This window comes from Bombus impatiens, unplaced genomic scaffold, assembly GCF_000188095.3.
Source record: "Bombus impatiens unplaced genomic scaffold, BIMP_2.2 scf_0478, whole genome shotgun sequence".
NCBI classification, from domain to species: domain Eukaryota; kingdom Metazoa; phylum Arthropoda; class Insecta; order Hymenoptera; family Apidae; genus Bombus; species Bombus impatiens.
The window spans coordinates 982,323-994,484 of record NT_176897.1 but is presented as its reverse complement, the minus strand read 5'-3'; the positions used below and the strand labels follow the sequence as shown (position 1 = coordinate 994,484).

The following is a 12,162-nucleotide window of genomic DNA, read 5'->3' as shown; positions in this document are numbered from 1 at the left end:
CGTCGTCGCCTCTCCGTCGAGGACGGAGCCGGTATCGAGCACCGTGCCAACACCACCGGCGTCCACCGCGCCTCCGCCACCGGGACCAACGTTGAAGAAGGACGCAATTCTATTCAAACCGTATTTGGACAATCCTGTGACCAAACCCATCAAGGAACACGCGATCCAAAGAGGCTTGTCGCCAGTCAGTAGCCAGAGTATAATCGTGAACAACAACAACAACAACAACAACTGCCAAAGTATCTGTAATTTGAACGAAGGCAGGGGTCACGACTATGCTCTCGAGCTGAGCCTGAGATTGCCGGTATCCTGGAGGGCTCACCCAAGTCCGTACACTGAGTTCCCACAGGTCAGGAGTGCGTTTGTTAGGTATCCAGCGAGTCCTCATTACACTTAATTGGTAAATCACGTTTGATCCTCGATTGCGCGAAACAGGAGCGACGGTTTGTTCTATCTTGACGGGATATAGTATCCATCCAAATTAATCGAATATCAAGGAGTCGATATTTGATACGAAAGCAATTTTTTAAAGCCGATATCTCCGTTCAATGTAACCGTTATCGATGACATTTAATTCGGAAACAAAAAAAAAATTATAGTTAATATTTTATCCGTATCAAGGACGTTTCAATCGATTCGTAGATATTCGTTGAATAGCAAAAGACCTTCCACAAAGGATTTAGCCGGGCAGGATCGATTGGTACGTGATCTACGACACGTCGTATGCCACGTAAGCGTTTATCATTTCTTCGATCATCGGTGTCGCGTTATACATCACGATAAGTCTTAATCGACCATTGGACGAGCCGGGATATGGAAGGAGATTATACACGGTCGCGTCTTCGTTCGGCATGTTCCAACTTCTTCGGATCTGGCCTTTTTTTCTCCCGCTGCCCTCCGCAAGGTTTCTTCACTCCTCCCCTTCTACTCTCCCTCCTTCTCCCCACCCATGAAAATCGTCGGAGAAGTACACACACGAAGAAGTTTTTTCTCGCGCCGGCTTTATCGACGAGATTAGCTCGTTCGACGGCTATCGGCTAGGCCGTTTAGAGGTCGAGTGTGCTCGCTATAATTACGGAATTATGTCAGTCTCGGTATGATATCGATCATGAGGAAAACTCGGTAGCGTGGTCTCGCGCGCGGCACCGTGCCGTTCCGCAACGCAACACCACGAAACCGCCTTTATTTCGCCGCCAATTGCCTTCGCGGAAAACGCTCGATTCGTAATCGACCATGGGAAACGGCTACCGGTTTTTCTTTTTCGAGCCCGGTTCGATTTCTTGGTAGAAGCAGATCGGTGTCGCGACACCGGACTTTTCCACGAACCGACGCCGCTCCTCTCGATTCGCGTTCAATCGAGGATCGATCTCTTAATATCGTTTAATTGCTCAAACAATTTCTTCCATACGCGCACCCGTGTGCCACGCATGGTGCGTAAGTATTACGACAGGGTTTCGTCTCAGTTTTTCCTCTTTAATTTTCCGGAACTCTCTCCCCTCTCGAACAGCCAGGCGATTTATTTCCTTAGGTATCTCGTTTCCTTCATCCTGGATCGAATTTTCTGTAAATATGTATATAGGATGGTATGGGAAGATCGAGCCGAGTAAACTCGGATTTCGAACATATCGATGCATCTTTGATAATAATTTGGTTCGATCTCCTAGCTAGCATCATCATTCGTGGTTATTTTTGTATCGAATGTGCGATCCCGAGGAAGAAGGAAAGGGACGAAATGTCGAAGAAGGACTTCGCGAGAAATTCGCCGTACACGTTTCCCTTCGAGGCCGCCATCCGTGCCTTTCTTCTCGCTGATCCTAGAACAAACGTGTCGCCCAATTTAGAGCAAACTTACACGTAGACTTAGTCGTACATAGAGCTATATTTTGTACAAATTTGTGTCTCGATTCCGCTAAGAAATCGACAAGGATAAAAAGGGAATGTAAAACGGCGAATCGATTCCGCGTGGAGAAACTTAAAAATATGTATTTGTTGCGATAAAGTAATTGTAAATATTTTTATTGCTATTGATCGATGAAATTTTGACAATCCAATGTTCTACGTCGAAACGATTCGTTCGTTGATCGCACATATACGTATACTCCAAGTCGGGATACGAGACTGATCGTACGGGGAGACTTTCAAAAAGACACACACACGAAAACGTTCCGTAAAATCCGCGTGCCTTACACGATATACATATAATATAGAAATTAGAATCACACAGGGACTCAACGTCGTTATAGCATCGAGTGTTTAGAGAATATGGTCGCGATTCTAATTTAGGTTAGCGCACTCGTTCGCGGTACAAAACCACGAGAGTAATGTTCTTAATTATTCTTATAAATTATTCACGCGTTTACATCGTTTCATGCGTTCGTTCTCCGGTTGGTATTCCGCCGGCTTATTTCGATTCTCGAGTCGATAACGCGTTCATTTTTATCGTCGAACGACCTTCGAGCTATCACGGCGAAGAAAGTTTCTGAATCAGCGGTCGGTCGCGAAGCGAAAAAAAAGAAAAACTCGGAAATGCCCCGTTCCGTTTTCTGTGTCTGATAATCGATCGCTATCTGCCCGAATCGATTGGAACGAGATAATCTACGCGTACAACAGCGTGTGCCCCACGGTCTGCGAAAATAGAGTACGATCCGGCGAGAAAGTTTCCCTCGGATGGGAAACCGAAAATAGCGTTCCACGAATGTTCTGCGATCCGGCAATTGAGCACGTCGCGGCAAAGAAGGGCAATTTTGTAAATTACCATCGCAGACAGAGCAGTTACGTCAATGTTTCAATATTCAGACTCAATCGAGCTCGTTCCAAGCGCAACTAATCTCACGCGTTGCGATAGCCGCGTGTATTATCAGCCAGAAAGATGCACTTGCGTTCCTCGTGGATAATGCTACGCACGGGTCAACGGTATTTACCTGGATTCATGCCTTCATGGAGCAGAAACTAAATTCCTCCGGTTTCCTACCTCTATTGGTAGATGGAATTTCATCTACAAACGTACCGCTAATCTCTTTCTTTTATTCATTTTCTAACTGAGATCTTTTTAACGAATTTCTTTGGCAAAGAATAAACCTCGAGAATCGAATATCGCCAAAGTGGGAGAAGAAACCGTATTAACCTTGTCCGCGTTCGCCGATAGGGTCAAGGTGGCAATGTACAATAAAATATAGCGTAATCTTAAGCCATAATGAATTACATAATGCCATAACAACGTTTTACATAATAAACGTACTGTCGAACCGACTGACGAGAGAGAGAGAGAGTGTGTGTGTGTGTGTGTATGCGCGCGCGTGTGTGTGTGTGAAAGAGAGAGAGAGAGAGAGCGTGCGCGTTCGATAGCGCGAGAAATAAATGCGTGATTGCGTGTATGTCGGCGCGCGTTTTGAACGTGCGCACGCGTGTGTTCCATGTGCACAGCCCACAAGAGTCTATTAAACGAGGCATAAAGCGTTGTATAAGCAATATTTTTTAAGTTCATCAAACTGTGTGAACAGAAAGTAAAAGAGAGGGGAAGGAGACACGTAGAGAACGAACGGTTGGTTCGAAGTGGGGAGAAAAACTTCGTGGGCGAACCCCCACGTTTTAAACCCACGTGCAGGGAGACGATGTATATACACAAACCATACATACACACACAGACACACACACACACATACATACACACAGAAATAATTACGTTGTAAGCATAATGCTCGTGTATCTTATATGTGTAAAGAAAAATATATATATATATATATGTAGTGTTGAATAATAGAGACAAAGTGACTTTATATATATATATATAAATAAATATGTATATGTATACATAATTATTATATTTTAATATGATCAAATTGTATGTAACGAAGCGCTTGAAAACTCGCCCGGTGCCTTTTAAAGATCGCTCGTGCCTTATAGCTTCGCTGGCGCGAGAAAGAATCAAGGACCAAAATGTCTCGCGTCCTTAGAACGAGCCACGTATTTTTACGTCCTCTCCGCGGCAAAGAAACGTTCCCGTGCGGGTTGTTGGCAAGGATACGCTCCGCGAAAGAGAACACCGGTGACTCGTCCAAGCGTGTAATAATATCAGTATTCACATTTATTCTTTTATTTATTTGGTCGCTAATTCGACGCGTCAAAATCATCATCTTGTTTCTCTTCTCTGTTTTCTAATCGAATAAACCAGATCGATCTTAGATGTCGTATAAATTCGATAGATCGTACTTTTGTTCGTTTCTTTTTTTTTCTTCCCTCCTTTTTAATATATAGCTTCCGCTCGTCCACTGTACATCTCCAGTCATTCTGATCGGTTGGCATTTAATTCGCATTCGATCATAAATCATCCGGATGATATATGGAAAACTGTGTTAGTCGAACGTGAACTCGTTCTGAGGGTTGATCGAGAGCTAGAAACGAACGAATCGGATTCCCTCGCCAAGAGAGGCAGCTCAAAGTGTGATAATCGTAGAATCGTCGATACCTAGCCTCGAGGGCTTATCCATTTTTTTTTCCTCTCTTTGTACGGTCGAAATTCTCAGCGGACGTTAAAAACAGCGGCGAAAGCAACGATATACTGCGCATCGCCCGATCCGCATATTTCTCAATTTGTCGGCAAAATTCGACCGATTACCAAGCATATCCGCTATTGTGATTCACCGAGAACAACGTAGCGACAGCGTGAGAGGGAGAGACTGAATTTATTCGGAGAGAAAGGGAGAGAGAATGCTTGAGAACGATTTTAATGTACGGTGAGACAGGCTTCATGAATCTGTCGTTTATTTCACTTTTTTTGTACGCTCGAAGAAAGAAAAATTACTGTATTAAATATTGTATTATATACACACGCGTAGATTATGAGAATTTGAGAGAAAATATAAGAGACTATTTTAAAAGAAACCTTCGTGTATTATTTCCATTTTTCGAAGTAATTAACAGCTTAACGTAACAACTTAATTATAGTGGCACGACCTTTCCCTTTAACCCTGACTCCGCAGTACGTGTTTATCGTGGAATACAAATTCGCAACCGTTTTTGTATCACGTTTTGCCACCATCGAAAATATAATGCAATCAGTACATCCTTTTCTTTTATTTCTTGTAGCTTTAGATAATTCTAATCGTACGAGATTACGTGATTGTGAAAACGCATTTGATTATGTATATACATTTCTCGGAGGCGCTTACACGCGTGGCAGACTGAGCGTCTCGAGATAACTGGGAAACTGATAATTTGAGAAAAGTTGACAGAGTCGAACAAAGATACATACACGCGCCGATTTACAAGTTGACTTCGAGGGAGCGGTACAGTCTTTGATCTCGATCTTGTTTCATCCCATTATTTATTACGCGACGTATCGATACATCGAGGACGAGAATATAATTAGCATTCGAGGAAATAACAGACATGGCTTACAAAGTAACTTTTGTCTCATCGACCCCACAACTTTCCTTTGCCTTATGCCTTTCTTTTTTGTGACAATAACGCGAATAATGTTCCAATATTTTGAGAAATAACTCTAGAAATAAGGTGAGAAATAAATCCAATCACTTATGTCGTTTGAAGAGGTTTGATGTTGAAAGCTCGTACGAAGAAAAATGTCGCAAATCGGTATCATTCCTGCTATTGTTCAAACGATTGTTCTTCTTTTCTTTTTCAGCAAAGATGGTAATCTTATCTAACGAAACGTTTCGCACGCTGAAGAAACTCGTGAAATACTACTGCAACGTTCTACCTCGAATTACGCCAAATTCAACTTAAAACCTACAACAGCGATACAAGCTTGCAATATGCCGACGTCATTCGGTTCGAAATTTCGTCATATTCTGAAATACCGGCGTTACACACGTGTTACATTTATCGTTAAAGTACACTTCTCCGCGAATCTTTTAAATAATTCTGTCGCATTTGAACGAGGACTGAAGTCATATCGAAGATAAGAACAAGTCAACTTAGTGATTCGTATACTGAAAGTAGTCACGTCGGATGCACACTCATACAGTCGTGCGATCTGCAATCGATGCAACCGATGCATTGTTTCCGTTATCGTGGTTGATTGGTAGTATCCGAGGATCGACGATCGCACACGTACTCGCTAAACTTTCTAGGCACGCAATCGCACGCCTGCCTGCACGCCATGCAGTTGCTGTTCATCGGCTATGCACTTGTGTCGATAAATGACGTAAAAGATCTATAACTTATCGTAGTTGTTTTTTCAAATTGCTAAATTCTTTCTCATTCTTAAAACTCGACGAGTTTTTTTACGATATAAAGACTACATGTTTATTTATAAATCACCGTTAATGCAGCAGGCTAATGCGGGGAGAAAAATTGAATTGCTGTTTTTATTGACTGTTTCCTTGAACTTATGTAGCAGGGGCTAAAAAATGTAGCGCGGGCAGCTGCACACATGCATGTGATGCGATACGTATATTCCTATATATCTCTAGAGTAGACGTATAATTGGATCGGAATACATGATAATTAAACCGGAAGCGCGATTAGTTTCGTGCGATAAACTTGTACTAATTGTCGCATTCCTATTTAAATGTGACTTTAACAGCTTATTTAAAATTGTAATGTCCCGAATGACGTTGATCAAACAAGTTTTGAATCCCTCTGCAGGTTTATGGAAGCTCTTAACGTCAATCGTATAGTCCAGGCATTTTTGTTATCGACGGTGGTAGCATAGTTGCACTGATTTATCGATACTTCTCTCTACGATTTTTTGAAAGATTATTAAATATCTTATCGTTCTTATTGTAGGCCATATTGCGTTCTCCCGGTACGTAATTAGCTTAAAATCATTTGGCATGATTAACATTGCAAATGGGAAGAAAATGAAATCCGCGATAACTCTGTTTGTAAGTGGTGTTCATTCTAGCCGATAATTTCGGCTGTATTAAGGAATAAACGATGTTTATCGATAGTTCCTAATATTAAATCGCGATTCGTTTTTATTGAGGCCACCGTGTGCGCGCAAAACAGACCTTGAATCAAAGTATGACTGATGCAACGCTTCAATCAACGCCAATAAATGTCACCGACTGCTACAATGCAATTAGGAAGGGTACAGTGGTATATGCACACGAAAATTCATACCAACGTTACATATTTACTTCGATCGTGTAACCTTGCAAATGAATCTGTTCGAATTAAAGTTACGATTGCGTGGACCCAGTTAATTTCCTCTCAGTAAGTTGTACAACTGCATAGCACTGTATCTTTTGCTAAATCGTTTCGCATTCAAAGGTAATAAGCTACTGTCTACAACGCTAAAAAATTCACGACAGGATTCCACGCGTCTGGCGTTCTCAACCGGAAGTTCGAAAGGGATACCAAAAAGTTTCTGGCTTCATTCCAATAGACGAATAACGTGTCTTCTCTGTTTGCGAGTTAAAGATCAGCGTGACGACAAAGTCTCAAGTTTCGCTGATTATTCTTACCGTGTACTTCTTGTCCGTCCGCCGATACCATCAGACAGTGCTTGCTTATAAATTGTCAGCGACTTTAGAAACCGCCGACCTGGACCGTATTTTATCAACCATCGTCCGTACAACAAAGTTGTTTGAAAAAGCTGGGCATCGTGTTCAATTTACCGGTATATAGATTGCATGTTCTCAAACACGATCAGAATCATAGTAGAGTCATCTGTTAGACGTAAACGTTAAAGAGAAAAAACGTAGCAGAAACATTCAACCATTATCATTTTGATTGAACAATAATTTAGTGCTGAAGGAGGGAAAAAGAGAAAATCTCTCTCAAGAAACGGAAAAAGAAAAGACCAGATTGCGTAGCTAATCAAAAAGAGGAGGAGAAAAAAGTAGAGAATATTAATTCTGAAAATAGTTGGAAGACAGCGTTTACTGCGTTGTGAAAGTCCAGCCTGAGTTTATTTTTACCCTAGACGAACGTGTGCCTTCTCTCCGTCGTTTCTCCTGCTTGTTTTCGTTCTCTCGTTCTCCTCGGAACATGCCTCTTTTCCCCACTATCTTTTATCTCTCTTCTCCTTTGGTAGACAATAATTTTCGAGGGACAGATCGTACAGTTCCTTCGATCGATGATTTTGCTGGTTCGTTAAACACAGGACATTTTATGATGATTGTCATGTCGTTCAATCGCGGATCCCATTTGTATATCGTAATTTGTAAATCGATACGTGTTACAGGTTTCCTATACAAAGACCATTGAAAAAAAGAGTTGTAAATGACGGAGCGCTATGAATCGCCCGAAGTGAAGGCCGTAGTGACCAAGGAAGAGATTCACAAGAGATACCAAGACGCTGCTCTGATCATATTTAAAGTAATTATTTATTTACGACGCACAGGTCTACCAATTGAAAACGTCATATTTAAATTGTAATTAAATATAGAAACAACATTTTATTAATCTTCTATTTCAACTTAGAATCGTCTTAATACATAAATTGTATTTTAAGAACACATTGTATATGGTTTTGTACATTGTTCCGAGTAATAATTATTTCAATGTCTCGTAAATCTCTACATTTCAGGAGCAACAAAGTAAAAAGGAACTTGCTAACTATTTAACCTTTGGGACGAGTCGCAGAACCATGGAATATAGTAGCTACGGAAACCACCCTGTTATTGTGCGGAGACCAGTCGGCTCTTTGGCAACTCGTAACGATAGTACCGTATCCTCGCAAATATTAAGGATATATCGAAAGCCTCGAGACAGTTGTGCAATAAACTAATTTATAACACAATTATGGTTCTCGATTGTAAATTAAACGACCATGTCTCTATTTTATAGTTTAGTGTCTTTAATGTTTTCGCTCCCTTCACTTCCCTCTTTTTCAAGCAATCAATTTTCGTTTCATTTCCTACCTATGATATTCACATTGATTTTATACGATATTCAATACAATCGTAATTAATACGTTTATATACATAAATGATTCTTTAAATATTTATATAATTATTTTTATACAATATATTTCCTTCCGGGTACAATATTGCGAATTGAATTACAATCCGATCGATCTGTAATAAACGTGGTCCAATATCGATTCGATTTTAGCACAAGTCCAACGTTGCCATTACGACAGAGTTTGAGTATGTTCGTGCGTTACAAGAATATAAGCAACAGTAACAGCTTTGCGTTTAACCGATATCATCCAGGAAAAATTAGAGGGTCATTTATGATTTCGTATAAAATAAATATACGACAAAGCACATAACATTAAAAAGACCCGTGGTAAAGCGATCTTGATTAAAATACCAGTAATACTGGTGAGAGAAAACAGCACTTAACTCACGACTTCATCGATAATTAGTCAATTGGCTGTTTCATTGTGGGTTATGATGTCACGATTAAATGTAAAAAATTGTCAGGATAGCTCATGTGTTCCGACATCCATTGGAGGGGTGTTTCCAAAGGTGGGCTAATACCATGAGTGAACACTGTAACTATAAAAGAAAAACGATACATACAACTCATAAAATATTCACAAGCAAACAAAATATTTACCATTTTCATTGTCTGGGAATACTTCGTTCAGCAAATGCCTTAACGTCTTCCTTTGGCCTTCCTCGTTTACAGGTTTTACAAGTTTTTGTACGTATTTGTCCTCGCTCGTATAACATCGAAATGGTATATACTTAAAACCTTCCTCCGTGTTACTGGCCTCCATAAGTTTTCGATTTACAGACCAGAATTGATCGAACTTATCGTTGAGTAAACCAGACCATAATTGATTGTGATCTTTCTTTTGCATACTGGATACAACCTGGCTTCTGTGCTTTAATACATCTGCTTCCTTTACGCAGGAGAGAAAATACGCTTCCACTACTTCTCTATAATTGAAATTCAAACGTCTCGTCAAATCGAGTATCTTATTAGAAACGGATATTCGACTATTTGCAGATATACTCACTTATTTTGACAGTGCATCAGCACATTTTCTGGGAACCTGTCAAAATGAACGACGATATTCCAAGGTAATTCAACGTCGTTGGAATAGATATCCAAAAGAACACCAATCGGATAGTGCCACTTTAGGGGGATACCATTAAATTCTAACCACATCTCGTGCTCCTGCTTACTGTCACTTTGTATATGTCTTATAAAATGTTTTCGTATCTAATAAAAAAAATGTGTAAAATGGAGCAATTATAAATTATAGAGATAATCGTTATTGATGGCATTTTACTTACATCTTTTATATTATTTATGTTATTTATTTACCTTATCTGTGCAGAGTGGGAAATAACTTAACCTAGGCACCATAAGATAAAATGGGTCGGGTCCTTGTAATTCACATATTTCTTCGGAATCAAGCGTAAAACAAACAGGAATTTTACCATCCCAAATTTCTCTCAGTACCTCCCGGTCATTCGCCATTATGCATACGGCAATAAATAACCTTTATTCTAATTCATTCGAACTTTTAATAACAATCGAGTATCTTGAAATAAAAGGTTATGTTTTTCGTCTGCTACAAAAATTAACTAAGTCCATTCAGATAATGCCAGATAGTGTCCAGAGATGAGTAGGATGGTTGTCAATGAGCATGAGAGAAATTTGGCCAAAGGTACGCTCCACGAATTACCGCCTCTAACGGTCAAACGGCCGAACTATACACACATTTCTTCGCCCGATGATTTTGGTGGGAGCATACACGGCGAATGGAGAAACGTGCGTTCGTACCGAGCCGTACGGAGTTACCCGAAAGTAAGCGCTTAGTGAGATTCGAAAGAAAGCGATAGAACGCTACGTCCGTTACTATGACTACGATTTTCACGTTATTTTCGTCACTTTTGCGAGAAAAGAGTTGTTCCAGATCCATCGGTCGAACAAAGAAGTCAAATTTATAGAAGATTATTGTAAACCTGCAAATGGAATTAAATAAAACGATCTTATTTTGCAAATGAACAAAGCGTTTAATAATTTAAAATCCTTCCGACGTCCACAATCCTCGCGTAAAAGGTATTCGAATCCTTGTGAAATTTCTAGTAACAACGTCGTCGTTTTATGAGAAAATCGGGGAGCAAAATCTTTTCTGACCAGTTTTGGGATTTCGTATCAAGAGAGAACATGATAACGTACGAAGTGACACAATTTCGCGATCATTTTTTAATGATCTGACTACTTATGATACGCCGACTGTCGTTTCTGTCCCACTTCCCCCACCGAAATGGCACTTCTATACTCAATACAAAAAAAGCAATTTATTTCTAATTACTAATTAATCTTCTAAACAATTATTACGTTTATTCTTCTTTATCCTTCGCTGGTCGTTGTGCCGGTACGAATGAACACTTCCCCTTACGCCGTACATACGCTCGTTTCTCCTGCCAAGAACGTTGAAGAAGCGTGCGTATATTTCGGTCGTTGGCTACCAGAGGTCTTTATTCTTAGTGCGCATTTATTGGCTGACTTTTTTAACATTGTACAGGCGATCTCCCTATTCATCTCTGTAGCGTTTACAACACGCAAGTCTCTTAATGTCGTTAAGTGTGCTTTACAAATTGATCGTTACTCATCTGCGATCTAGCAGGTATTTTCATTCATTTATCGATTTATGTATGCAACGAAATATGCATCGAACAATTGATACGCCAGAAATCGAATACGTACGTCTGCGCTTAAAATATTTCCAAGCGTTTCCGCGAGATGGCAGCACAAACGTAAAAAATCTAGTTGATAGGCTAGGAATCTGTGACACCGTCGGTCGGATAGCTCGGATAAAGTTTCGATACAAAAATACAGTTTACATATCTACGAAAATAGATACATAAATGTATATAAAGAAATATTTTTCGTGTATTTATTTTAAACATACATTGGTCAGGTTTCTGTCGAACATGTGAAATAGACAGAGATTGCACTGATAAATAAAAGCAATTTGTTTGTTCTTTCGATCTGTTTGAATGTTCAGGTTTACGTTCTTCGTAAAGCTGAACATTTTCGATAAAAGATACTATTTTGCGATGAAATTGTCAATAAAATCCGAAGAGGAACTCGAGCATAAAAGGAAGCGTGATAACGCACGAAAGTATCGGACACGTGGTTATATCAAATATCAAATGTAAATAAGCAAGGCAGATTTCTTATCAGTTAAGCGATGTCGGGCGAGTGAACGTATTATCGGTCGAACCTTTGAACTTTGAGAGGGCACTAAGAAAATTCACTCTCTTCGTCACGATAAAAGCTTCTGAT

At 40.0% G+C, this 12,162-nt stretch overlaps 3 protein-coding genes across 10 annotated transcripts in view; 2 read left to right on the top strand and 1 right to left on the bottom strand.

The window, feature by feature from the left end:
- The window catches only part of LOC100750080, an 8,543-nt gene extending 3,662 nt beyond the window's left edge, over positions 1-4,881 (top strand). The window contains exon 2 of the mRNA XM_012387623.2: positions 1-4,881. Coding sequence (XP_012243046.1) covers positions 1-397 — 397 coding nt within the window. The 3' untranslated portion in view covers positions 398-4,881.
- The window catches only part of LOC100745747, a 17,084-nt gene extending 8,331 nt beyond the window's left edge, over positions 1-8,753 (top strand). Inside the window, exons 1-4 of one of the 8 annotated variants that reach the window (XM_033321694.1) lie at positions 7,054-7,176; positions 7,275-7,582; positions 8,150-8,283; positions 8,495-8,753. In XM_033321694.1, coding sequence (XP_033177585.1) covers positions 8,188-8,283; positions 8,495-8,695 — 297 coding nt within the window. In that variant the 5' untranslated portion in view covers positions 7,054-7,176; positions 7,275-7,582; positions 8,150-8,187 and the 3' untranslated portion in view covers positions 8,696-8,753. Of the gene's footprint in view, positions 1-6,744; positions 6,846-6,917; positions 7,177-7,211; positions 7,234-7,274; positions 7,583-7,652; positions 8,054-8,149; positions 8,284-8,494 lie in introns of those variants that run through there. The other 7 variants (XM_012387629.3, XM_012387625.3, XM_024368815.2 and 4 more) reach the window with 7 other exon arrangements.
- A 143-nt stretch (positions 8,754-8,896) lies between these two features.
- LOC100749960 (autophagy protein 5) lies at positions 8,897-10,599 on the bottom strand. Its single transcript, XM_003490760.4, has 4 exons — positions 10,189-10,599; positions 9,878-10,083; positions 9,472-9,797; positions 8,897-9,410 (listed from the first exon to the last, which is right to left on the bottom strand). Exons 1-4 carry the CDS (start codon positions 10,342-10,344, stop codon positions 9,301-9,303), a joined length of 798 nt encoding a protein of 265 aa, XP_003490808.1. The 5' UTR covers positions 10,345-10,599; the 3' UTR covers positions 8,897-9,300.
- Between the last annotated feature and the right edge of the window lie 1,563 nt (positions 10,600-12,162).

Excerpts from the sequence above, each read along its gene's own strand:
- LOC100749960 (XM_003490760.4), bottom strand. The coding sequence starts at position 10,344 with ATGGCGAATGACCGGGAGGTACTGAGAGAAATTTGGGATGGTAAAATT. Across the intron at positions 10,084-10,188 it reads TCCCACTCTGCACAGATAAG|ATACGAAAACATTTTATAAG; the intron begins GTAAATAAATAA and ends TTTTTTTATTAG. Across the intron at positions 9,798-9,877 it reads CTGATGCACTGTCAAAATAA|AGAAGTAGTGGAAGCGTATT; the intron begins GTGAGTATATCT and ends TTTCAATTATAG.